Below are 27,980 nucleotides of genomic sequence, written 5' to 3'. Positions count from 1 at the left end.
TATAAAATCTGAATTTTAGTGAAAAAAAAACCTTGAATTTTTTGGTATTTATTAAACCCAGAGGATGGAAAAAGTCAGAGTCCAAAGATCTTTCATCTCAGACCCACCAAGGTTGTATATAAATCAAGTCCCGAAGGAATCCTGATCTGTGCTGGGTTTCGTGCAAAAATCTAAAGATTTTGTGGTTTTCAGGCAGAAATCTGAAAAATTGATATGAGTGGAATTTTCTGAAGATTTTTCCGATTTTTCCCCGAACTGGATTTTTTCTTGAAAATGTATTGATAAATAACGGGAAATAACCGTGCGGATTTGGTCAGAGTATATTTCAGAAAATAATGGGATACTTTCGGATTTTGATAAATAACCCCCTAATGATGAGGCAAATGATGAGGCGAATAATGGGGCGAATGATGGGGCGAATGATGGGTGAATCTGACCTATTTTGCTTTGGTGAAAATTTTCTAAATGGCGAAAATTCAACCAAAATGCATTGAAATCTATGGGTGACAATTTTTTTTTGATGAACGACAATTTTTTTTAACCCATTGGAATCTTTGGGCGTCATTTTCAATGTGAAACTTGCAGAAAATTTTTTATTTAAAAGGTTGATTTATCAACGTTCGAATTAGAATGTTTACCCCAATTCAAATTTTATTGCACTTAAACTCATGAAATCAAACGATATTTTCAAAAACTCGAACATTTAATATTTTTTCAAGGATGAAAATCGTGATTGGCGAATAAATTTGCCAGGCGCGAATTTGCAGTGAATTTGCGCATTTCGCAAACTGCGGCAAAAATTTGGACAAAATAGGCGTGCGTATAAAATTTGCTCCTGCCGTTGAATTTGACACGTGTAATTTTGCGCCCATTTACTTCAATGCGTTTCGCAAATTTTTTGCCAAAAACACAAATTCTCCCAAAATTATTTAAGAGCCATGTGAGTTTATAATCCTACCTTTTTTCCTTCAGAAAAACCAGCTGAAATAATCAAACCATTGGAAGATAAAACCATTCCAGTAGGAGAAGACATTGTCTTGAAGTGTGAACTGTCTAAAGAAGACACAAATGTAAAATGGTGCAAAGATGGAAAGGTGCTGAAGAAAAGCCAAAAATATGAATTTTTCCAGGAAGGAATTGAAACCCGAATGACAGTTCATGAAGTCACGTCAAAGGACTCTGGAGAGTATACTTGTGAAACCAGCATCTCCAAAACAAAAGCCAGTATCCAAATAAAAGGTATAGCAAGAATAAAGTTACTTGTACAGGACTGTTAGAGATAATTACATTTGAAGGTAACTTAAAGGGATTCTGTCATTATTTTATGGTATAGATTTTAGTACTAAATTACACTGTGTACATAATAATTCTACATTTAATAACATTAAATGTAATAACATTCTACCATTTAAAATGTTATTCTTGAACCAATAAATTTATTTTTTTTCAAGTTGTAATATTGGTGTGTAAGCAGCCATCCCAGGTAATTAAGCCTGGTCATGTGCTTTCAGAAAGAGTGAGTACTTCACAATGGAACTGCTTTCAGATAAGCTATTGTTTCTCCTACTCAATGTGACTGGAGGAGACATGACTTTGGTTAGCCATATGTGGATTTTACTAATAAGTGGTGTTCTCATATCTCATGTCTACCACTAGGTGGGGCATCTTTGGCAATGCAAGTGTCCGGGAGCTGTTATCTGGTTACCTTCCCATTGTTATGCTAATGGACTGCTGGGAGGGAAAGGTGATATCACTCTAACTAGCAGCATAGTAGTAGTAAAGAGTGATTAATTTATCAGAGCACATGACTGAGGGCACCTGGGAAACTTACAGTATGTCTAGCCCCATGTCAGATTTCAAAATAAATATTAAAAAAAAACCGGTTTGCTCTTTTGGAGGAGTGCTAATAACCGATGCTTTTATAAAAAAACATGTTTTCCGGTGACAGAATCCCTTTACATTTTACTCCTATATTTTATTATTTATTTACTATTTTATAAAAAGATATTTGCTTATCTATAATGTTGTTTTAAAATGTTGGCAGATGAAACATGTCAAGCTGCTATAGAAAGCAGATGGAATAAGACTGTTCCTTTCCTTGACTTAACATGATCAAGCTTTTCCAATTCAATTTTTATCATAAATATTCTAGTGATCCAGAAAAAAAAAAAGTGTTATAAAAAAAAGTTGCTAGAGTGATTTTTTTCCCCCATGGTGACATTTCCAAAGACTGACAAAAAATGATAAATCAGCTTCTTAATTTGCTGTACATTTTTTATGCTACAATGGTAAAGCTTCAGAACAGATCTGGTATTTAATTATTAATTAATAATGTCTCCTTCATCTTCATTACCCTCACGTTTTAACCTTCTTGGTTTCTTTTTTGTTTTGATAGAAAAACCCAATAGGTTCACCAAGGAATTGTCAGATATTAAAATTGAAGAAGGAGAGTCTGCGCTGTTTACCTGTGAGACAGAGAAGGAGGCATCCTCTGTAGCCTGGAGAAAAGGGATAATGGAGATCAAATCAAGTGTAAAATATGAAATGAGTCAGAAAGACAATGCCTTAAGCCTGCAGGTCAACGACTTGGAGAAGAGTGACAGTGACCTCTATATATGTGACATTAAAGATGCACAGACAAAGGCCAACCTCACTGTCAAAGGTAAGAGAACTTGGCTTGAATTGGCTAAATTATTTTTAATACTAAATTGAACCCACTTAGCATTCCAGCCGTATTTTTGGACACATGACCACATTTTTCCAGCATGCTCTGCTTCTGCTGTATCTCCTGTTATGGGTGAGAAATAATACATGTGACCACCAAGGGGGACAGCCATGCAACACCATTCGTGAGTACAGGGAACCATGTAATCACTGAACAAGTTGAGCTCTGTAGCAATATGCTTCACTTTAGGATTATGTTGCCCAATATTTTGGCTACCATGGCTAAAGAAATAGAGAATACTGTATGCACTTTAGTCAGGAACAACAGTTACTACTTATCAGCTGATGTTTATTGAGCTGCTGTGATCATGAAGCAATAAGGAGAAAGATATTACCAGATAGCTACAACTTTAGATGAAAACGGTCACCCTTGACCATGGTGTCTGTACATTGGTTCATTATTTAATAGGCCATCGACTGTTCATGCAACCAACTCTTATCCTTGTCTGTAAATATCAATCTAGTGCACAAGCAGGTAGTGCAATCAAAGATAACTTCAAAGATACATTTTTTTGGGCGGGTTACAGTGGATTAAGAAACTTTTTGTTCCAGTTCCTCTTTTATTTATACCTGTAATTAAATAGGCATCCAAGTGGCACTGGTGGAAACTACTGTGGATAAAAAAGAAAAGACCACATGTCTGGAACTAGGTGTTTCAATTCTCTATGTTAATTTTAGGCCACAAAGTTCTTATAGTTGAAGACCTGGAAGACATTGAAGTTTATGAAGGCGAAAGTGCCACATTTAAATGTAGAATCTCTCCAGCACATTACAGAAATGTACAGTGGTCTTTGGACAAAACCCCATTGCATACCAATGATGTAAATGAGATTCAGTCTCATCCTGATGGATACCATACTCTATCCCTGAAGCAACTTTCGATAAAGGACTGTGGTGTTGTTACTTTTGAAGCTGGAAATCAAAAATCATCTGTAAATTTGGTAGTCAAAGGTAATAGTGTACAAAGGTGGGAATGTCCAGATCTTTAACGTGGAAGACATGCATGTCGTCTCACAAATTTTTGCTAATGGGCATCTTAGTTCAAGAAATGATGCCCAGTGGTTTCTGTACAGGTCATTAATTACATGAGATTGCTAAACATATGATGCTTTAAAAATAATAATTTTAAGCCATATGGATTACCTGGGGATATTTAAAACAAAAACATTTATATGTTGTCCCCAATTATTATTTATGTATGAAACCTTAGGAGACTATCTCCATGACATGTGCTAAAACCCCATGTTTTACAGGCGAAATTTAGATGCCATCTTCCAAATTATTGTACTAATCTGTCATTTGCTGTAAGTGAACATTCTAAAGTTGTGGTTCTATGTTGTTTTAGAGAAACCTTGCATTATTACAAACGCACTCAGTGACTGTGAAGTTATGGAGGGTGAGAATGTGACTCTTCACTGTAAGACCTCCAAACCACATGGGTCTGTAAAATGGTACAAAGATGGAAAAGTTCTCAGACAATCGTCCAAGTACCAAATTGATAGATCTGGATGTGAAGCTTCTCTTGTCATTTGTAATGCAATGGGAGTAGACAGTGCCACATATGTCTGTGAATTTGGGACCTCTAAAACTAGTGCAGTTGTTGCTGTTAAGGGTAAGATATCATGAGCAGAATGTTTGGCCTTGTCAGAAACTAATCCAAAGAACCTTGTGAGAACTCAGCAGATAACTGCAACACACTAATAAGAGATGATCTAATCATTCTGGTAATGAAAGCTGAAACAGAAACCTTGCTATCGTTTGATCTTCAAGGATCACCTAAAGGCATAGTCTAAGTCTCTACTGAAGACCAACAATTTTTATGCTTCATGTTCCCGAGCAACAATTTATTAAAACAAGAATTAACAGTAGAACAACATAGTTGCAAACCAAGTTGTAGTGGAAGCTTGAAATGTTGACCAAAGTGTTCTCTAGAAGAAAGTGGTCACTGCCTTGATGACAATGGAATATATAGGTCTCAGCTTTAATATATTGAACTGGAAGGATAATCCTTAGTTGCTTATTCTTTTAACAAGCCATTTGACTCTCACTTCTCATAGGTCTTATAAGAAGATGATGCACCAACCTAATTTAGATGGTTTTGCCAAGGCATGAACCATCTTTTACAAGAACCTAGCCCAACTAGCCATCCTTATTTTTCTCACTAAGTATGTTCCAGACTCTTACATGGCATTATTCAGTTTTAATCAGTGAAGGCATACCACCCCAAGATAAGAGGAGAACCTCAAACAAACCACTTCTTTTTTTGACCAAATATAAGTGGACTATAGTTGCAATTTCTGTTAAGTTCTTACGTCTTCCTTTTATAACAGACTGATTATTTTCTGCAAGAAGTCTAGAAGACAACTTTGATTGTGAAATCTAATCCCCAGCAATTTTGTACATCTCTTACTACACGTGAATGTTACCATCGGGAAGCCTGTTAATGTTTTCGTTCACCTCAACGCCTGCATTTAACGTTCGTCTTACAATCTTCTAATCTTTTTTTTTCTTTCTCTATGCATGGTTCACTAAATTGCATTTTCTCCTAGTAAATTTTCAATATTTGATTCTTTTTAAATATGTACTTTCTACAGTGGGATATATTCAGCAAGGAATATTAATGATGAAAATGTTTTTTTTGAAGTCTGTAATTGGTGAAACCTATTAAGCAAGATTTATAGTATTTTTTGTGTCCTGTAGAGAAATGTACAGTATGTAGTGTTAATGAGCTAACCTTTAAGAAAATAGCATGATTATAATGTTTAATGACTAGGATTTTAATTATCCTTACAACTGAGCATGAGTCACAGGTCACCGACCTGAAAGACAGATTTTCTACTTTTTATAATAACAGTAAATAAAGTAAATCTCAGTGTTGCACCATAGGCAGAATTTTCCCCATTCAACTAAACAGAAAGCTGTTTAAGGCAGAGAATTAATTTTAGTCTTGATGTTGCTCCATGAGAGGTCCATGACCACAGCCTCCCATGTGCCATTGCCACTATAGTAGATTATTTCAGTTTTGAAATATCTAAAGAAGTTCTTCTCTGTGTTTAAATAATGCTCATTCTGGAGAAAAGTCATTGGAATAAAGAAAGAGTCCACTATGTCTTAGTTAGTTATGTTGGTTAGTCAACATGTTATTATGGTGACTTTAGAATCAGACATTGGGCCAGATTCAATTCAGAGAGAAAAAGTATCTCCTGGTTTATCATGTTAACACTCATGTGTCACAACCGGCACCCAATACCAGAACAAGTGCCAAGTACCCTGGTCTCGGCTTGGCTTCACCAGTAGTGTGACCACCTTTGGGCTTCGGGAGGAGCCCTCAGCTTACTTGGGTGCCACCTGGACTTAATGGGAGGTACAAAGCGAGATGTTCTGGCTGGCAAAGGGGCACGGCTGTTAGCAGAGTCTTTTGGGCCGAAGGTCACGGTCAAAAGGATTAGGCAGGAGGATGGTCAGACAGGCTGGGTAGAGGCAGGCGGATATCAGAATTGTCAGGCAAGGGTCAAAACCGGGTTGTCAATCAAGGGGTTAAGCTAGAAGAGTTGTCTTAGGCAGGCAAGGGTCAGGATACAGATTGGAGAGTAGTCAGGAACAGGCTGGGTCAAACACGAAGAATCAGGATCAGAATAACTGGAAATGGCACAAGGCACAGGAACCACAGAACAAAGTTCTATCAAGGGCAAAGGGCTGTACAATGAATGGCCCTTAAATAGCGTTCAAAATTCGAGCCAAAACGTGCTGGCGCAACACACCAGCGCGCCTGCGCCTTTAAGAGGTGCACAGGCACGCCGCGCGCGCCCTCGAACAAACATGGAGCCGGCGCATAAGGACCATGCGGCGGGCGACCCCGTCGCACAGGTACTTTTATTACATCATGGATTCAGTTGCAGTTTTTTCCCAGAGAGTTTTCACGTGATAAACCTTGGGATATGTTTTTTCTAATTGAATTGCATCACAAATTGAATCACGTTCATGCCTTTTCATGTGATAAACCCTTTTCTCACCGGGGGTCATTTATACGGTTCGTGCAATGCATATTTATTCGCAAATGGTTGGAATGCCCATGCTTTTTCCTGAAAGCTAAAATATTGCACTGCTCTGTCCATCTTTCCGTTTTTTGCGAACTCACATTGTGAATACATTTTCGCAAATGAGATGGGTGTTGGCTTGATTGCGCGCAGTGTGCGAGGTTGTTGTGCGTGAAAATAGCGTTGACAGTAACTTGAACCAAAGTTGTGGCGTAACTTGAACACAGAGTATTCGCAATGTGCATTTTTTGTCATATTTAAAAAGTACAATTCTGTTAGCACATTAAGTACACCACTTTTATCCTCTTTATCAATATAACCATGCCCAGGGCAAATATTTTCACTGTGCGAATCAATCTGCCGTGCACAAAGTTTATACTGAATTGAATCTGGCCCATTATCAGGAAACACATTTTTCCTTTGTATGTTGTCCTGAAATGTATTGTCCATACCAACACTATCCATTGCACACATACAAAGGATATACAAGGATCTGAGCTCTTATATCATATCATCTGGTCTTTCTTACATTAAAGCCCCACAGGCCTATTTTAAACGGGAGCTACAGAGCAGTGAAGCTGTGGAAGGGGAAACAGCCACGTTGTGGTGTGAACTGTCCAACCCTAACGCTGAGGTGGAATGGAACAAGGATGGAAATGTGCTTAAAGTCAGCAAGAAGCATGAAATGCGAGTGAAAGACCACAGGGTGGAATTACTGATCCACCATGTAGTAGAGGAAGATGCTGGAACCTATATATGTAGAACTGGAGATAGGACATCATCAGCAACTCTAACTGTGAAAGGTAAAGATTCCACAATGTAAGCTTATGGGTACCAATCACATATCTTCATTTCCCAACATAGCCCCATCTCATGTGTCTACCTCCAGTAAGAGCCGTACTGCTGGTTATCAAAGCCATCACCTCAGATATTTGTTTCAGCCTTAAGTGATCTACAATCTACTAATTTAGCCTGTACAATTCCATTCTGAGTGTCTCAGCAAGAGCAGCTTCTAGAGTTGGTTGCAATGGGTACAATTTTAAAGGGCACAATTAGAAGGCAACCCTACCTGAAAGGCTCTTTTAGTGATTTTCTGATTTGAAAAATAGATCTGTAAAATAGAAATGTGTGCATCTCTTCCAGTTGAGCAAATTATGTTCAAACGAGGGCTCAGGAATGAGAAAGCCAAAGAAGGAGGCAGCGTGAAGTTGCACTGTGAGCTGAGCAAGGCAAATGCATCTGTAGAGTGGATGAAGGGCAGTCAAGTGCTGGAGAACGGAGAGAAGTACAACATGAAGCTCGTCGGCACTGTGGCTGAGCTGTTTATCCTGAATGCAAAGCTGGAAGATTCTGGAGACTATACTTGTGATACTGGAGACCAAAAGAGCACAGCTCATGTGACAGTGACTGGTAGGAAAATACCATTAGGTTTTTTTCTCACTTCTAGTTTGGCAGTACATTCTTAGTTTCATAGTATACATTTTTGCCACTTTATTTACCACTGTAAATGGTAATAAGTGGACATTTGTGAGCTACAAAAGTTTGCTAAACTGCAGGAACAATTGAACTCTTGATAACTGCTTCCTCTACTCAAGAAATGCACAATGAATAATGAAACGTTTGTTCCACACTCTTCTATTTGTAGCCCTGCCTGTTCGCTTCAAACAAGACCTGAAAGATGCTGAGGTTGAAGAAGGCTCCTCTGTGACATTATCTTGTGAAGTCACTAAGCCTGACGCCCCGGTCACGTGGAAAAAGGGCATCACAACCCTTCAAGCCAATGAGAAATATGAATTCAGGCAAAAAGAATGCCTAGTAGATTTTATTATTCATAAGGTAGTACCAGAGGATTCTGGGACCTACACTTGTGATACTGGAGACCAACAGACTTCGGCACGTGTCAAAGTTAAGGGTAAGAAATAAAAAATTAAAAAAGCACAGATGTTGCTTTAGCTTGATGCATATTATACGGTATTTTCTTGATTCGGCTAAATGTGTTTTTGGGTACCATAGAGTTTCTAAACCTTTGTTTCATTCAGTGAGGACATATTTCATTTTTTATGTGACCTACTATTCTGCCAGTAGCACTATCACTAATATACCTGCTAAAAAGTGCCCCTAAGACAACGTGAGGTAGACATTTTAAGGGCAAACCTACTAGTATAAGTTTAACCCCAGCTTTTGCCCCTGTGCTTATTAGAAGGTGTCATTGGTTCTTGTTCTCTGAATGCCCACAATCAACCCATGATGTTCATGTACTTAACACTGGACACATTATTCTGGCAAAGTACTATATGATGCATTCACTTACCCAGAGCAGAGTAGGGGAACAAATAGTCATTCCTGACATAGCAAAGTTTCTTTTTGAAGATTATCATTAAAGTTATTTGTTCCTGTTTGTACTTCTAGAACTGCCAGCCCTTTTCAAAGAAGAACTTAAACACCAGGAGGTCTCAGAAGGTGAATCTGCCACCCTGCACTGTGAGCTCACAAAGGCCAATGCCTCAGTTGAATGGAAGAAAGATCACAGAATGATAAAACAGAGCAAAAAGTACAAGATCCGACAGGAGGGTACAGTTTCCGAGCTAGAAATACGTGACCTGGTATTGGAGGATTCAGGAGATTATAGCTGCGTATGTGGGGACCACAAGACTACGGCAACAGTGACAGTAGCTGGTAATGTCTTTTTGTTTCTCCCTTACATTCATGGTAAACGTCTGGTTCAGCAGTGTAACTGATGGCATTTCCTTGTATTAAACTAATGGGTCTAATAGGCTTGAGGCTTTTCATGAACCTGTTCAGCTTCAACTGGTTCATCCTTGTAATAGCTAACCTGGATTCTGTCATTTTTTTCTTGAGCAACCTTTCCTAGCATGGTAGTTTTGAGTGAATGCCAATGTGATTGAGGTGAGTTGATACAGCTCATGAGCAACAGTACTTTGTTATGAAGGGATGATTGACTTAAAAGTGGAAAGATGGGACCTATTCTTACTTATATATAGTTCTATGTTTATTCATTTTTTTAGTATACACATATTTCTATTTGTGATTGAACATTTGCACATTATATAAATAGAAGAACATAGTGAACACAATTTAATTTAACTTAAGGCTACCAGATGATGAAAGTTTCTCATCAACACTAATGGCAAACCAATTGCATGTAAAGTTAATATAATCAATGCAGCCCTTCTAGCTGAATTTTCTAGATGTGTCCCCATATCTAGAACATTAAGGGGGTTGTTTATTAAAGTCCAAATGTTGAAAACTAGAAAAAAAAATTTGTTTTTACTTTAGAATCCAAATTTTTAATGTAAAACTAAATTTTTGGGGATTTATTAAAGTCTGATGCTTCAAAAAGTCAGAATTTGAAAATCCGGCACCGGCATCTCAAACCTGTCGAGGTTGCATACAAGTCAATGGGAGAGGTCCCTATCCTATTTGGAAGTTTCTGTGGTCTGCACTGGAATTATCCCTAAAATCTGCCTATTTCGGACCTCTTGGGTAATAATCTGAAAAATACGGGATTTTCTGGAAAAAGCCCAGCGTGAATCATACGATTCGGATTTTTGCACGACTTTATTGAGTTTGTCCCCGAACCTATTAAATCAAGCTTTTTATAATAATAAATAATGTCCAATCGTGGATTCTAGTTGGTCGGACTTTTTTTATCTAAATACTAAAATCCAGATTTTGATAAATACACTCCTTTCTGTTGGTTCAAGGACATAAGGATTCTGGTCTATGTACCTTGACTTGGAATTGTTTGGCCACTATGGATGCATGTCAAATTTTTGTCTTTATAATTGTCTAGAGGGTTGGTTTAAAAAAAGTCAGAAGAATACAAAAGACAATACCTACGTTTTCCTGAGCTTAATTTTGAAAGTAATGAGTGTTCATTAAAAAACTAGCTAATTGGTGTTGGCATATAAAACAGTAGTAAACCTATCATTGTCTTGCAAAACCCTTCATTCCAGAGTAGAATTATATCTGAATATTTTCCTGAAACAGGTAAAAAATGGATAGGTATTTTGGAAATAGATGGGTTCCTTCATTTTGCCAGATCTGTCTAGCAGCTATATTCTAAAACAATAAAACAAAATGTAAACACCACAGTATTTCTAGTAATGGAATCAAACATCTCGAGAATGAATGCCTACATGACAATAAAACATTTGTGATGCTCTGACAAAAAAAAATCCTGAGGAATGAAGGTGATTATAGTTTACATCAGGGTTCTGCAGCAGGACATCTACAGGCTGGAGGCACCTTGCTTATATGACATCTTCATTATAATCTAATCAAGTGTAGGGCACCCAGCATGTCGTTCCTTATATGACATCTTCATTATAACGTCATTTAGGGGCACATTTACTAAGGATCGAATATCGAGGGTTAATAAACCCTCGAATTCGACCCTCGAAGTAAAATCGTATGAATTTGAATATCGAATTCGAAGGATTTACCGCAAATCCTACGATCGATCGAAGGAAAAATCATTCGATGAATGAAATGATTCGAAGGATTTTAATCGATCGATCGAAGGATTTTTCTTCGATCAAAAAAACCTTAGAAAACTGCAGAAGTATGTAGTCTAAGTTTTTTTTAAAGAGATGGTAATTATACTATCGAATGGTCGAATAGTCGAACGATTTTTAGTTTGAATTGTTCGAATCAAAGTCCTAGTCATGGTCGAAGGTCATAGTATCATATTCGATGGTCGAAGTACCCAAAAAAATACTTTGAAATTCGAAGTTTCTTTACTTTGAATCCTTCACTCGAGCTTAGTTAATTTGCACCTGTGTGTAGGACACCCATTATGTTGTTCCATATATAACATCTTTATTACAATCTAATTAATTGTAGGACACCCAGCATGTTGGGTAATATCCAAGCATGTATATATTTTAATTCTGGGTCTTGTAAACAGTAGTGATAACTCTGAACTTGATCATTTTCCACTGTGTAATTGGATAGAACTGCTACTGTAGGTGATGGTAGACCATCTTTGATGTTCTGGTGTGACTTTGTATAACGTAAGACCAATAACTTGTCAGAGGCTTTCCGATTCCCTGATCTAATACTGAATGAAATATTTTTGCAAAAAAACCCCATTATTTGATGGCAGTGATTTAGTATTATATTTTAGATGTTCAATTTATTCTTCAGCTTCCCCACCACGTTTCATTGAGGAACTAAGAGATGGGAAGGCCACAGAAGGCCAACAGGCCACTCTTCACTGTGAGTTAACCAAACCCGGAGCTGTCTTGGAATGGAAGAAAGGTCAATCTTCTCTTAAACCTGGTGGGAAATATTCAATGAGGCAGGAAGGTCTCTCTGCTGAGCTTTTAATCAACAATCTTGAAGAAAGCGATTCGGGTCTTTATACGTGCGTGTGTGGGGATCAGCAGACGACAGCAACCCTAACAGTGAATGGTAAAATAACCTCAATGGCTGTTCCATTTCTTGTAGTTTCCAGTAAATGGTTTCCAATTTCCACCAAGTTTCTGTCTTATTATATATTGTGATAGGCATAGGATATCTTTTCCAGATTTGATATAAAGAAGTTAGATATTGTTTTCTTTAATACTGTTAGTTCACATCTCTTAAAAATGTAATGTTATTATACTTTTTCATGTTGAAATCTGAAATGATAAACTACCGCGATAGGTGACAGTTGTGGTTTATTTTTGCGGATTAGCACTTCCGGTATTCTTTAAAAAGAACCTGAGAGACGCAGTTGCCACAGAAGCAGAAATGGTCAATCTTCAGTGCGAGCTCTCCAAACCGGCCACGAATGTGGAATGGAAGAAAGGGCATAGGCTGCTGAAGGAAAGTGACAAGTTTACAATGAAAATTGAAGGCTTGGCCGCTGAGCTAATCATCAGTGATCTAAACGTAAAAGACAGTGGCGAATACACATGCGTTTGTGGAGACCAGGAGACCACCGCAAATCTAACAGTTAATGGTAAAAGATCATCAGCACTTAATTCACCTTTTAGATGATTAATTTACAAAGTCACAAAATAATGAAAATAACTCCATCAAAGACATGGAAGTTATGCCTTACTGTAAACGAGAAATTCGGTGTAGCCATATAATATTCTTTAATAACCAAGATGTTTTTTTATTTATATCTTGGGCCTTGTTTAGCAATTACTCCTTATGTCTTCTTGTTGTTTTGGACCAGTAGGACTGTTTGTCACCATTTAACTTCTTTGTCAACTTGAATCCATGAATGACCATTCCATATTTATTCTAAAATCTTCAGCTCTGCCAATCCTTTTCAAAGAAGAACTGAGCAATAAAGAAAGCACAGAGGGGGAAACAGTTTCTCTGCGCTGCATCTTGACCAAAGCTCCTGGCCATGTTGAGTGGAGGCAGGGTCACAAAGCTCTGAGATCAAGTCCCAAGCATGAAATGAGTGTGGAAGGGGCTACTGCAGAGCTAATAATCCATAATTTGGAACTGAAAGACATGGGAGAATATACGTGCGTGTGCGGTGAACAACAGACTACAGCTGTCTTAATAGTGAATGGTAAAAATTACCTCTAGATTTTCTGAATAAAAGTGTGCCATGGTACTATATAGCTACCTGTTAAACTAACAAAGTGTAATTTTAACCAATTTTAGTACATAAATGAACAAACACACCGAGACACGTACACATTATATATTCAGAATCATACTTGTAAAGGACTTCTTATTTCTAGGCTAAATTACGTAACTTTTATACATTATTATCTAGGGTTTTAGAAGTTACAAGGGAATAATAATGTTGACTTATTTGTATCATATATCACTTTGTACAGTCTGTGCAGCCATACTTGATGGTGTATAGATAGAGTGCTCAGCTGATTCTCCTCCTTTGTAGTTTTAACATTCATTGTGCCCTCTACATTTCTCAGCCTTGCCTATTCACTTCAAACATGGACTTAAAGATGAGAACATAAAAGAGGGAGACCAAGCAATCTTGCACTGTGAGCTTAGCAAACCCAACGCGACTGTTCAATGGAAAAAGAATAGTGAGGTCTTAACGACATCTGAAAAACACATATTGTGCCAGGACGGTGCTATTGCCGAATTGCTGATTCCTCATATAGAGGAGGAAGACTCTGGGGTTTACACCTGTATTTGTGGAGATGTGGAGACCTCGTCGACCTTAAGCGTTATAGGTAATATACGAATAACAAAAGTCAAAAAGTGAGAATCTTTGGATTCTTACAGCTAAGGAAGATATTTTTGATGGAGAACATTCACATATGCTAAATGCATTAAATGCATCTTTACATTCTAAGAAACGTAGAAGATCATTTGAGTCTTTAACTGTACCTATATTTTTTTTATTTCGCATTCTGATAGCTTTACCCCCTCGTTTTAAAGAGGACCTTAAGAATAAAGAAGCAGTTGAAGGAGACTCCATCACACTGCGCTGTGAGCTGACCAAGCCTAATGCTTCTGTAGGGTGGAAGAGAGGACAGAAGACGCTCAGATCAAGTGACAAATATAAGATGAGGCAGGAAGGCCTGGTGGCTGAGCTAGTTATAAGTCAGTTAGATCTGCAGGATGCTGGGAAATACACCTGTGTTTGTGGAGATCATGAAACAACAGCCACTCTGACTGTGAATGGTAAATCTTTGTTGAATATAACTAAATTGGTTAGAGGGATGGAAGACTTAAATTATTAAGTAGACTGTCAAGGTTGTGATTGTTTTCTCTGGAAAAAAGGCGCTTGCGAGGGGACATGATTAGACTTTACAAGTACATTAGAGGACATTATAGACAAATGGCAGGGGACCTTTTTACCCATAAAGTGGATCACCAGAAGCCACCCCTTTAGACTAGAAGAAAAGAACTTTCATTTGAAGCAACGTAGGGGGTTCTTCACAGTCAGGACAGTGAGGTTGGGGAATGCACTGCCGGGTGATGTTGTGATGCTGATTCAGTTAATGACTATAAGAGGGACTTGGATGATTTCTTGGACAGACATAATATCAAAGGCTATTGTGATACTAAGCTCTATAGTTAGTATAGGTATGGGTATATAGAATTTAATTAAAAGTTTCTGTGGTCTGCGCTGGAATTATCCCTAAAATCCGCCTATTTCGGACCTCTTGGGCAATAATCTGAAAAATGTGGGATTATCTGGAAAAAGCCCAGCATGAATCATACAATTCTGGTTTTTGCCCGATTTAATTGAGTTTGTTCCCTGATCCTATTAAATCGAGCTTTTTATAATAATAAATAAGGTCCAATCGTGGATTCTAGTTGGTCGGACTTTTTTTATTTAAATACTAAAATTCAGATTTTGATAAATACACTCCTTTCTGTTGGTTCAAGGACATAAGGATTCTGGTCTATGTACCTTGACTTGGAATTGTTTGGGCACTATGGATGCATGTCAAATTTTTGTCTTTATAATTGTCTAGAGGATTGGTTTAAAAAAAGTCAGAAGAATACAAAAGACAATACCTACGTTTTCCTGAGCTTAATTTTGAAAGTAATGAGTGTTCATTAAAAAACTAGCTAATTGGTGTTGGCATATAAAACAGTAGTAACCCTATCATTGTCTTGCAAAACCCTTCATTCCAGAGTAGAATTATATCTGAATATTTTCCTGAAACAGGTAAAAAATGGATAGGTGTTTTGGAAATAGATGGGTTCCTTCATTTTGCCAGATCTATCTAGCAGCTATATTTTAAGAAAAATAAAACAAAATGTAAACACCACAGTATTTCTAGTAATGGAATCAAACATCACAAGACTGAATGCCTACATGACAATAAAACATTTGTGATGCTCTGACGGTGATCATAGTTTACATCAGGTTTCTGCAGCAGGACATCTACAGGCTAGAGGCACATTGCTTATATGACATCTTCATTATAATCTAATCAAGTGTAGGGCACCCACCATGTCGTTCCTTATATGACTTCTTCATTATAACGTATTTAGGGGCACATTTACTAAGGATCGAATATCAAGGGTTAATAAACCCTCGAATTCGACCCTCGAAGTAAAATCGTACAAATTTGAATATCGAATTCGAAGGATTTACCGCAAATCCTACGATCGATCGAAGGAAAAATCGTTCGATGAATCAAATGATTCGAAGGATTTTAAGCGCTCGATCTAAGGATTTTTCTTCGATCAAAAAAACCTTAGAAAACTGCAGAAGTATGTAGTCTTTTTTTAAAGAGACATTACTTCGACTGTCCAATGGTCGAATAGTCGAACGATTTTTAGTTTGAATCATTCGAATCGAAGTCGTAGTCGAAGGTCATAGTATCCTATTCGTTGGTCGAAGTACCCAAAAAAATACTTTGAAATTCGATGTTTTTTTTACTTCGAATCCTTCACTCGAGCTTAGTTAATGTGCACCTGTGTGTAGGACACCCATTATGTTGTTCCATATATAACATCTTTATTACAATCTAATTAATTGTAGGACACCCAGCATGTTGGGTAATATCCAAGCATGTATATATTTTAATTCTGGGTCTTGAAAACAGTAGTGATAACTCTGAACATGATCATTTTCCACTGTGTAATTGGATAGAACTGCTACTGTAGGTGATGGTAGACCATCTTTGATGTTCTGGTGTGACTTTGTATAATGTAAGACCAATAACTTGTCAGAGGCTTTCCGATTCCCTGATCTAATACTGAATGAAATATTATTTGATGGCAGTGATTTAGTATTATATTTTAGATGTTCAATTTATTCTTCAGCTTCCCCACCACGTTTCATTGAGGAACTAAGAGATGGGAAGGCCACAGAAGGCCAACAGGCCACTCTTCACTGTGAGTTAACCAAACCCGGAGCTGTCTTGGAATGGAAGAAAGGTCAATCTTCTCTTAAACCTGGTGGGAAATATTCAATGAGGCAGGAAGGACTCTCTGCTGAGCTTTTAATCAGCAATCTTGAAGAAAGCGATTCGGGTCTTTATACGTGCGTGTGTGGGGATCAGCAGACAACAGCAACCCTAACAGTGAATGGTAAAATAACCTCAACGGCTGTTCCATTTCTTGTAGTTTCCAGTAAATGGTTTCCAATTTCCACCATGTTTCTGTCTTATTATATATCGTGATAGGCATAGGATATCTTTTCCAGATTTGATATAAAGAAGTTCGATATTGTTTTCTTTAATACTGTCTAACTTGTGTTAGTTCAAATCTCTCAAAAATGTAAACTTCTTATGTTATTATACTTTTTCAAGTTGAAATCTGAAATGATAAACTACCGCGATAGGTGACAGTTGTGGTTTATTTTTGCGGATTAGCACTTCCGGTATTCTTTAAAAAGAACCTGAGAGACGCAGTTGCCACAGAAGCAGAAATGGTCAATCTTCGGTGCGAGCTCTCCAAACCGGCCACGAATGTGGAATGGAAGAAAGGGCATAGGCTGCTGAAGGAAACTGACAAGATTACAATAAAAATTGAAGGCTTGGCCGCTGAGCTAATCATCAGTGATCTAAACGTAAAAGACAGTGGCGAATACACATGCGTTTGTGGAGACCAGGAGACCACAGCAAATCTAACAGTTAATGGTAAAAGATCATCAGCACTTAATTCACCTTTTAGATGATTAATTTACAAAGGCACAAGAATTTGATGTCACAGAATAATGATTGAACTCCATCAAAGACATGGAAGTTATGCCTTACTGTAAACGAGAAATTCAGTGTAGCCATACAATATTCTTTAATAACCAAGATGTTTTTTTATTTATATCTTGGGCCTTGTTTAGCAATTACTCCTTATGTTTTCTTGTTGTTTTGGACCAGTAGGACTGTTTGTCACCATTTAACTTCTTTGTCAACTTGAATCCATGAATGACCATTCCATATTTATTCTGCAATCTTCAGCCCTGCCAATCCTTTTCAAAGAAGAACTGAGCAATAAAGAAAGCACAGAGGGGGAAACAGTTGCTTTGCGCTGCATCTTGACCAAAGCTCCTGGCCATGTTGAGTGGAGGCAGGGTCACAAAGCTCTGAGATCAAGTCCCAAGCATGAAATGAGTGTGGAAGGGGCTACTGCAGAGCTAATAATCCATAATTTGGAACTGAAAGACATGGGAGAATATACGTGCGTGTGTGGTGAACAACAGACTACAGCTGTCTTAATAGTGAATGGTAAAAATTACCTCTAGATTTTCTTAATAAAAGTGTGCCATGGTACTATATAGCTACCTGGTAAACTAACAAAGTGTAATTTTTAACCAATTTTAGTACATAAATGAACAAAGACACAGAGACACGTACACATTATATACTCCGAATCATACTTGTAAAGGACTTCCTATTTCTAAGCTAAATTATGTAACTTTTATAAGTTATTATCTAGGGTCTTAGAAGTTACAAGGGAATAATAATGTTGACTTATTTGTATCATATATCACTTTGTACAGTCTGTGCAGCCATACTTGATGGTGTATAGATAGAGTGCTCAGCTGATTCTCCTCCTTTGTAGTTTTAACATTCATTGTGCCCTCTACATTTCTCAGCCTTGCCTACTCACTTCAAACATGGACTTAAAGATGAGAACATAAAAGAGGGAGACCAAGCAATCTTGCACTGTGAGCTTAGCAAACCCAACGCGACTGTTCAATGGAAAAAGAATAGTGAGGTCTTAACGACATCTGAAAAACACATATTGTGCCAGGACGGTGCTATTGCCGAATTGCTGATTCCTCATATAGAGGAGGAAGACTCTGGGGTTTACACCTGTATTTGTGGAGATGTGGAGACCTCATCGACCTTAAGCGTTATAGGTAATATACGAATAACAAAAGTCAAAAAGTTTGAATCTTTGGATTCTCACAGTTAAGGAAGATATTTTTCATGGAGAAAATTCACACATGCTAAATGCATTAAATGCATCTTTAAATTCTAAGAAACGTAGAAGATCATTTGAGTCTTTAACTGTACTTATAATTTTTTTATTTCACATTCTGATAGCTTTACCCCCTCGTTTTAAAGAGGATCTTAAGAATAAAGAAGCAGTTGAAGGAGACTCCATCACACTGTGCTGTGAGCTGACCAAGCCTAATACTTCTGTAGGGTGGAAGAGAGGACAGAAGACGCTCAAATCAAGTGACAAATATAAGATGAGGCAGGAAGGCCTGGTGGCTGAGCTAGTTATAAGCCAGTTAGATCTGCAGGATGCTGGGAAATACACCTGTGTTTGTGGAGATCATGAAACAACAGCCACTCTGACTGTGAATGGTAAATCTTTGTTGAATATAACTAAATTGGTTAGAGGGATGGAAGACTTAAATTATTAAGTAGACTGTCAAGGTTGTGATTGTTTTCTCTGGAAAAAAGGCGCTTGCGAGGGGACATGATTAGACTTTACAAGTACATTAGAGGACATTATAGACAAATGGCAGGGGACCTTTTTACCCATAAAGTGGATCACCAGAAGCCACCCCTTTAGACTAGAAGAAAAGAACTTTCATTTGAAGCAACGTAGGGGGTTCATCACAGTGAGGACAGTGAGGTTGGGGAATGCACTGCTGGGTGATGTTGTGATGCTGATTCAGTTAATGACTATAAGAGGGACTTGGATGATTTATTGGACAGACGTAATATCAAAGGCTATTGTGATACTAAACTCTATAGTTAGTATAGATATGGGTATATAGAATTTAATTAAAAGTTTCTGTGGTCTGCGCTGGAATTATCCCTAAAATCCGCCTATTTCGGACCTCTTGGGCAATAATCTGAAAAATGTGGGATTTTCTGGAAAAAGCCCAGCGTGAATCATACAATTCTGTTTTTTGCCCGATTTAATTGAGTTTGTTCCCTGATCCTATTAAATCGAGCTTTTTATAATAATAAATAAGGTCCAATCGTGGATTCTAGTTTGGTCGGACTTTTTTTATCTAAATACTAAAATTCAGATTTTGATAAATACACTCCTTTCTGTTGGTTCAAGGACATAAGGATTCTGGTCTATGTACCTTGACTTGGAATTTTTTGGCCACTATGGATGCATGTCAAATTTTTGTCTTTATAATTGTCTAGAGGATTGGTTTAAAAAAAGTCAGAAGAATACAAAAGACAATACCTACGTTTTCATGAGCTTAATTTTGAAAGTAATGAGTGTTCATTAAAAAACTAGCTAATTGGTGTTGGCATATAAAACAGTAGTAACCCTATCATTGACTTGCAAAACCCTTCATTCCAGAGTAGAATTATATCTGAATATTTTCCTGAAACAGGTAAAAAATGGATAGGTGTTTTGGAAATAGATGGGTTCCTTCATTTTGCCAGATCTGTCTAGCATCTATATTTTAAGAAAAATAAAACAAAATGTAAACACCACAGTATTTCTAGTAATGGAATCAAACATCTCGAGAATGAATGCCTATATGACAATAAAACATTTGTGATGCTCTGACAAAAAAAATTCCTGAGGAATGAAGGTGATTATAGTTTACATCAGGGTTCTGCAGCAGGACATGTACAGGCTGGAGGCACCTTGTTTATATGACATCTTCATTATAATCTAATCAAGTGTAGGGCACTTGTCGTTCCTTATATGACATCTTCATTATAACGTCATTTAGGGGCACATTTACTAAGGATCGAATATCGAGGGTTAATAAACCCTCGAATTAGACCCTCGAAGTAAAATCGTACGAATTTGAATATCGAATTCGAAGGATTTACTGCAAATCCTACGATCGATCGAAGGAAAAATCGTTCGATGAATGAAATGATTCAAAGGATTTTAATCGATCGATCAAAGGATTTTTCTTCGATCAAAAAAACTGCAGAAGTATGTAGTCTAAGTTTTTTAAAGAGATAGTACTTAGACTATAGAATGGTCGAATAGTCGAACGATTTTTAGTTTGAATTGTTCGAATCAAAGTCGAAGTCGTAGTCGAAGGTCATAGTATCCTATTCGATGGTCGAAGTACCCAAAAAAATCGAAGTTTTTTTTACTTCGAATCCTTCACTCGAGCTTAGTAAATGTGCACCTGTGTGTAGGACACCCATCATGTTGTTCCATATATCATTTATCTTTATTACAATCTAATTAACTGTAGGACACCCAGCATGTTGGGTAATATCCAAGCATGTATATATTTTATAATTATATTATATATTATTTATAATTATAATTCTGGGTCTTGTAAACAGTAGTGATAACTCTGAACATGATCATTTTCCACTGTGTAATTGGATAGAACTGCTACCGTAGGTGATGGTAGACCATCTTTGATGTTCTGGTGTGACTTTGTATAATGTAAGACCAATAACTTGTCAGAGGCTTTCCGATTCCCTGATCTAATACTGAATGAAATATTTTTGCAAAAAAAACCCCCATTATTTGATGACAGTGATTTAGTATTATATTTTAGATGTTCAATTTATTCTTTAGCTTCCCCACCACGTTTCATTGAGGAACTAAGAGATGGGAAGGCCACAGAAGGCCAACAGGCCACTCTTCACTGTGAGTTAACCAAACCCGGAGCTGTCTTGGAATGGAAGAAAGGTCAATCTTCTCTTAAACCTGGTGGGAAATATTCAATGAGGCAGGAAGGTCTCTCTGCTGAGCTTTTAATCAACAATCTTGAAGAAAGCGATTCGGGTCTTTATACGTGCGTGTGTGGGGATCAGCAGACGACAGCAACCCTAACAGTGAATGGTAAAATAACCTCAACGGCTGTTCCATTTCTTGCAGTTTCCAGTAAATGGTTTCCAATTTCCACCAAGTTTCTGTCTTATTATATATTGTGATAGTCATAGGATATCTTTTCCAGATTTGATATAAAGAAGTTAGATATTGTTTTCTTTAATTCTGTCTAACTTGTGTTAGTTCACATCTCTTAAAAATGTAAACTTATGTTATTATACGTTTTCATGTTGAAATCTGAAATGATAAACTACCGCGATAGGTGACAGTTGTGGTTTATTTTTGCGGATTAGCACTTCTGGTATTCTTTAAAAAGAACCTGAGAGACGCAGTTGCCACAGAAGCAGAAATGGTCAATCTTCGGTGCGAGCTCTCCAAACCGGCCACGAATGTGGAATGGAAGAAAGGGCATAGGCTGCTGAAGGAAAGTGACAAGATTACAATGAAAATTGAAGGCTTGGCCGCTGAGCTAATCATCAGTGATCTAAACGTAAAAGACAGTGGCGAATACACATGCGTTTGTGGAGACCAGGAGACCACCGCAAATCTAACAGTTAATGGTAAAAGATCATCAGCACTTAATTCACCTTTTAGATGATTAATTTACAAAGGCACAAGAATTTGATGTCACAGAATAATGATTGAACTCCATCAAAGACATGGAAGTTATGCCTTACTGTAAATGAGAAATTCAGTGTAGCCATACAATATTATTTTTTTATTTATATCTTTGACCTTGTTTAGCAATTACTCCTTATGTTTTCTTGTTGTTTTGAACCAGTAGGACTGTTTGTCACCATTTAACTTCTTTGTCAACTTGAATCCATGAATGACCTTTCCATATTTATTCTAAAATCTTCAGCTCTGCCAATCCTTTTCAAAGAAGAACTGAGCAATAAAGAAAGCACAGAGGGGGAAACAGTTTCTCTGCGCTGCATCTTGACCAAAGCTCCTGGCCATGTTGAGTGGAGGCAGGGTCCCAAAGCTCTGAGATCAAGTCCCAAGCATGAAATGAGTGTGGAAGGGGCTACTGCAGAGCTAATAATCCATAATTTGGAACTGAAAGACATGGGAGAATATACGTGCGTGTGCGGTGAACAACAGACTACAGCTGTCTTAATAGTGAATGGTAAAAATTACCTCTAGATTTTCTGAATAAAAGTGTGCCATGGTACTATATAGCTACCTGGTAAACTAACAAAGTGTAATTTTAACCAATTTTAGTACATAAATAGTGATGGGCGAATTTATTCGGCCAGGCGCGAATTCGCAGCGAATTTGCGCGATTCGCCGCCAGCGAATAAATTTGCGAAACGCCCGCGAAAATTCGTGGCAAAAATTCGCAATTTTTTTCGAAAAAATGGACGCCGGCGCCAAAAACGGGCGCCGGCGTCACAAATGGGCGCCGGCGTCGAAAAACGGGTGCTGGCGTCAAAAACAAGACGCCGGCGCGATTTCTCAAATTTTTCGCAGTTTTGCGAAATTCGCGAATTTTTCGGAGAAGCGAAACGGCGCAAATTCGCCCATCACTATACATAAATGAATAAACACACCGAGACATGTACACATTATATATTCAGAATCATACTTGTAAAGGACTTCCTATTTCTAGGCTAAATTACGTAACTTTTATACATTATTATCTAGGGTTTTAGAAGTTACAAGGGAATAATAATGTTGACTTATTTGTATCATATATCACTTTGTACAGTCTGTGCAGCCATACTTGATGGTGTATAGACAGAGTGCTCAGCTGATTCTCCTCCTTTGTAGATTTAACATTCATTGTGCCCTCTACATTTCTCAGCATTGCCTATTCACTTCAAACATGGACTTAAAGATGAGAACATAAAAGAGGGAGACCAAGCAATCTTGCACTGTGAGCTTAGCAAACCCAACGCGACTGTTCAATGGAAAAAGAATAGTGAGGTCTTAACGACATCTGAAAAACACATATTGTGCCAGGACGGTGCTATTGCTGAATTGCGGATTCCTCATATAGAGGAGGAAGACTCTGGGGTTTACACCTGTATTTGTGGAGATGTGGAGACCTCGTCGACCTTAAGCGTTATAGGTAATATACGAATAACAAAGTCAAAAAGTGAGAATCTTTGGATTCTTACAGCTAAGGAAGATATTTTTGATGGAGAAAATTCACACATGCTAAATGCTTTAAATGCATCTTTAAATTATAAGAAACGTAGAAGATCATTTGAGTCTTTAACTGTACCTATATTTTTTTATTTCGCATTCTGATAGCTTTACCCCCTCGTTTTAAAGAGGACCTTAAGAATAAAGAAGCAGTTGAAGGAGACTCCATCACACTGTGCTGTGAGCTGACCAAGCCTAATGCTTCTGTAGGGTGGAAGAGAGGACAGAAGACGCTCAGATCAAGTGACAAATACAAGATGAGGCAGGAAGGCCTGGTGGCTGAGCTAGTTATAAGTCAGTTAGATCTGCAGGATGCTGGGAAATACACCTGTGTTTGTGGAGATCATGAAACAACAAACACTCTGACTGTGAATGGTAAATCTTTGTTGAATATAACTAAATTGGTTAGAGGGATGGAAGACTTAAATTATTAAGTAGACTGTCAAGGTTGGGATTGTTTTCTCTGGAAAAAAGGCGCTTGTGAGAGGACATGATTAGACTTTACAAGTACATTAGAGGACATTATAGACAAATAACAGGGGACCTTGTTACCCATAAAGTGGATCACCGTACCAGAGGCCTCCCCTTTAGACTAGAAGAAAAGAAGTTTCATTTGAAGCAACGTAGAGGGTTCATCACAGTCAGGACAGTGAGGTTGTGGAATGCACTGCCGGGTGATGTTGTGATGCTGATTCAGTTAATGACTATAAGAGGGACTTGGATGATTTTTTGGACAGACATAATATCAAAGGCTATTGTGATACTTAACTCTATAGTTAGTATGGATATGGGTATATAGAATTTAATTAAAAGTAGGGAGGGGTGTGTGTATGGGGCTGGGTTTTCATTTCGAGGGGTTGAACTTGATGGACTTTGTCTTTTTTCAACCAAATCTAACTATGTAACTATGTAACTATCGTTGCACTTCATTCATAGTTAACATTTTCCTATAATAACTTCTCTTTCTAATCATGCGTGTATGTCCACTCAATGTTCATGATAACCCTGTCTTTTGTTTTCCTCACATAACCTTTTCTGAAGTAAAACAAACATTGTCAATTTCCTTAAAAAGTTTGCACATGATAATCTGTTTTTCATTCCATATTAGCTGTTCCACCCCAATTTAAAGAGGAACTCCGGAGCAAGGAAGCTGTTGAAGGGAGCTCCGTTGCATTGAGTTGCCAACTGACAAAGCCTAATGCGCCACTAGAGTGGAAGAGAGGCCACAAGAACCTGGAGCCATGTGATAAGTACAAAATCATCCAGGAAGGTCTTGAGGCAGAGTTGGTCATTAATAATTTGGACCTGAAAGATGCCGGCGAGTATACTTGTGTATGCGGAGTTCACCAGACCACAGCTTCACTGACTGTAAATGGTAATTAATTTCCCTCTTGATGTCTTTTCACTAGTCACTTTTCTCGACTGCTTGCGTTTAATCATCTTCATCACCATCATTAACACCTCCGCCACCTCATATATGTCATTGCTACCTGCATTTCATCTTTTCTTTATAGCTATCTCCACCAAGTCAATGTCTTTTTTGAAAAATTTGATTAATTGATTGTTTGTTCACTAGTATCACCTAGGGGGTTATTTACTAAAGTCAGGCTGGGCTTTTTGAGACATTTTTCAGGTTTTTGTGAAACTCTAATTTTTTGAGATTTATTAAATCCCGAATCCAAAAATCTCAGACCTGCCGAGGTTGTGTATAAGTCAATGGCAGAGGTCGCTCTCCGATTTTGACGTTTCTGTGGTTTGCGCTGAAATTAGCGTGAAAATCCAACCTTTTCTGACTTTTCTGAAAAAAATCTAAAAAATGGTGGCTTTTAAAAAAAAAAAAAAACCCCCAAAAAATTGTACGATTCGGGGTTTCGCTTGATTTTATAGAGTTTTTACTCGAACCAATAGCTGTTTTTAATAATAAATAGTTTATAATTGGGTATGGGAGCATGGTCGTGTTTTTTTAAATTTAAATAATGAGATAAACTAGGATTTTAGTAAATAACCCTCTCCATATTTGATTTATTATATCAGTTAGTTCAACTTCTTCAATCATTAATTTATTAATTCATTCATTATTTGATGCCGCCACCAATTTTGCATCTTGGCTCCATATAAATCTTTCACCTTGTTTTTAGATCATCTCTATAAAACAGATATTTTAAAACTTTTAGAAATAGTAATGGCCTTAAAGGGGTTGTTCACCTTTGTAACAAATTGACAAATCTAACAGTTCACATGAATAGAACAAACTTTTCCATAGAAATAGTTAACAGAAAAAGTACAGATCAAGAGATATTCACCTCAGAAGTGTCCCTGTACTAATCCTTCAGTTCCACACAGACCCTGTGCTGGGAGGGGGTCACTGACCCCCAAAAACACTACAGTGTTCACTTCCTCTTCCTTATATGACATCACACATAACTTAACTCCTATTGGCTATGTCTGCTGTCAATCTGCCACTGCTTCCTGTGCTGGGGAATTTGAGCAGCATTCAGGTACTGAAGAGAAACTGTTACAAGTTTGTGAGAGGGAGGGGGAGTGTGGGCTTGTGCTGCAGAGACTTCAACTGTGCAGATGGAGGGGATCGAGGTGCTTGGGACCTGGAGTTTTATGGATAATGGATCTTTCCATAATTTGGATCTTCATACCTTAAGTCTACTAGAAAATCATGTAAACATTAAATAAACCCAATAGGCTGGTTTTGCTTCCAATAAGGATTAATTATATCTTAGTTGGGATCAAGTACAAGCAACTGTTTTATTATTACAGAGAAAAGGGAAATCATTTTTATAAATTTGAATTATTGGATTATAATGGATACTATGGGAGATGACACTTGTACTTTCCAGAAATATATTATTTGGGGGGGGTCCATGTATTATTTTGTGTATTTACCTCATAAAAAATCATTATTCAGCAGCTGACATGACTTCTAGGACTATTTGTATGCTTTCCAAATGAGTTGAATTTTTGTGCATGAAGTGAAATATTTTTCTGGTATAGATCCCTATATCATGAAAAATAGAACTTTTTCATTTTTTGGTATTTAGAGCTCTAAATCTTGTTCCAGAAGTGGAACACTTAAACACTTAAAAAAGGTATCGTTTTCCTAGGTAAATTACCGCCCCCCTGGGAGAGCGCACAAAATGTTCAAAAAACCTACCTGCCCTCATCACTGCTCTGCCTGTCACTTAGGGCTGCCACCTCACCCTTTTAAAACCAAACACATATGAAATCCACAGCCTGCATGGCTAATTAGCAATTCATTTAGATGCATGATACATGGCTGCACAGAAATCAGTTCAGTCTGCAGCATCTAAATGAGTTGATAATTAGCCATGCAGGCTGTGGATTTCATATGTGTTTGGTTTTAAAAGGGTGAGGTGTCAACCCTACTGTCCCTGCTAGATGTGTAAGTTACATACGTTTCTAAGCAAGTCAGTGGTGGTTTTGTTGCAATTTTGTAAATAACTGACATTATGCCTAATGCCAAAGGTATTAAAAGATAAAAATATAGAAACGCCAGTATTTATTCCCATAAAAGTTTGCACCCATTTGGCACTCCATTCAGTTTTAGTCTAGGCAGAAGGAGAGTGCCAGAATTGGGAGAACAATGTTGCTCCTTCCTTTTCTGCAGTATTTGTCTGCATGGCTGTGTGACTGTTTGTTACAAGGCAGGTTTGTTTATAGGCTGCGTCTGTTAACCTCTGCCATTACAATTGAGTAATCAACCAATGACCATTCAAATTATGTGACCGGTTACAGTTCACAAGCAACCAATAAATTACTATAAGGAGGGCAGTATCAACATCCAATAGGAAACAAGTAAGGGCAAAGCCTGGGTATGATGATGTCATATAGGAAGTTCTTGGTGTGTCAGGTTCAAAATAGGCCACTCCCATCACTTCAGAAAACTGGTCAGAGAGACAGGAGAAGGACTGAGTTAATAGGTATAAAAATTAGCTTTTACATTGGCATTTTTACTTTTTGTTATGGAAAATGGTTTTTCTAACACATTGAGAGCATTGTTAGTGGTTTCATAAGATTTGTACATTGAAGGTGAACAACCCCTTTAAAGCAATTTACCTTTTAGCTTATTTACATATATTATACAATTTCATGAAGTAATGTTGTTTTTTTTAATTACATTTTTAAACATTTGCAATTCATTTAATTTTTTAAAGTTTAATTTAACAATACAAATTTCAAGACCAGATAGTATGGTCAAAAAACAAGAAGTAAAGAATGAACTCTCTTTAGAATTTTGTTCGGACCTAATAAATACAAAATTTTAATGTATCCTTAAAATAAAATCACAAATCTGTAATTAGTCGAGCTGCACAGAAATACTCTTTATTTAGATCAATGATTAACTTGGTCACCCCTAAAATGAGTAGGACAGAAGAATTTGAAAGATGT

At 37.4% G+C, this 27,980-nt stretch overlaps 1 protein-coding gene across 1 annotated transcript in view; it reads left to right on the top strand.

Moving 5' to 3' along the window:
• LOC108718692 (obscurin) overlaps positions 1-27,980 on the top strand; it is a 235,192-nt gene that overhangs the window by 71,936 nt on the left and 135,276 nt on the right. Inside the window, exons 39-62 of the mRNA XM_041565749.1 lie at positions 973-1,239; positions 2,396-2,662; positions 3,403-3,675; positions 4,070-4,336; positions 7,298-7,564; positions 7,905-8,171; positions 8,407-8,673; positions 9,171-9,437; positions 11,931-12,197; positions 12,463-12,729; positions 13,033-13,299; positions 13,670-13,936; positions 14,124-14,390; positions 16,494-16,760; positions 17,045-17,311; positions 17,630-17,896; positions 18,268-18,534; positions 18,722-18,988; positions 21,153-21,419; positions 21,701-21,967; positions 22,270-22,536; positions 23,215-23,481; positions 23,667-23,933; positions 24,667-24,933. Coding sequence (XP_041421683.1) covers positions 973-1,239; positions 2,396-2,662; positions 3,403-3,675; positions 4,070-4,336; positions 7,298-7,564; positions 7,905-8,171; positions 8,407-8,673; positions 9,171-9,437; positions 11,931-12,197; positions 12,463-12,729; positions 13,033-13,299; positions 13,670-13,936; positions 14,124-14,390; positions 16,494-16,760; positions 17,045-17,311; positions 17,630-17,896; positions 18,268-18,534; positions 18,722-18,988; positions 21,153-21,419; positions 21,701-21,967; positions 22,270-22,536; positions 23,215-23,481; positions 23,667-23,933; positions 24,667-24,933 — 6,414 coding nt within the window. The remainder of the gene's footprint in view (positions 1-972; positions 1,240-2,395; positions 2,663-3,402; positions 3,676-4,069; positions 4,337-7,297; positions 7,565-7,904; positions 8,172-8,406; positions 8,674-9,170; positions 9,438-11,930; positions 12,198-12,462; positions 12,730-13,032; positions 13,300-13,669; positions 13,937-14,123; positions 14,391-16,493; positions 16,761-17,044; positions 17,312-17,629; positions 17,897-18,267; positions 18,535-18,721; positions 18,989-21,152; positions 21,420-21,700; positions 21,968-22,269; positions 22,537-23,214; positions 23,482-23,666; positions 23,934-24,666; positions 24,934-27,980) is intronic.

The sequence above is a fragment of the Xenopus laevis genome, chromosome 6L, assembly GCF_017654675.1.
Source record: "Xenopus laevis strain J_2021 chromosome 6L, Xenopus_laevis_v10.1, whole genome shotgun sequence".
NCBI classification, from domain to species: Eukaryota; Metazoa; Chordata; class Amphibia; order Anura; family Pipidae; genus Xenopus; species Xenopus laevis.
The sequence above is the reverse complement of the archived record's forward strand: the minus strand, read 5'-3'. Positions and strand labels throughout refer to the sequence as shown.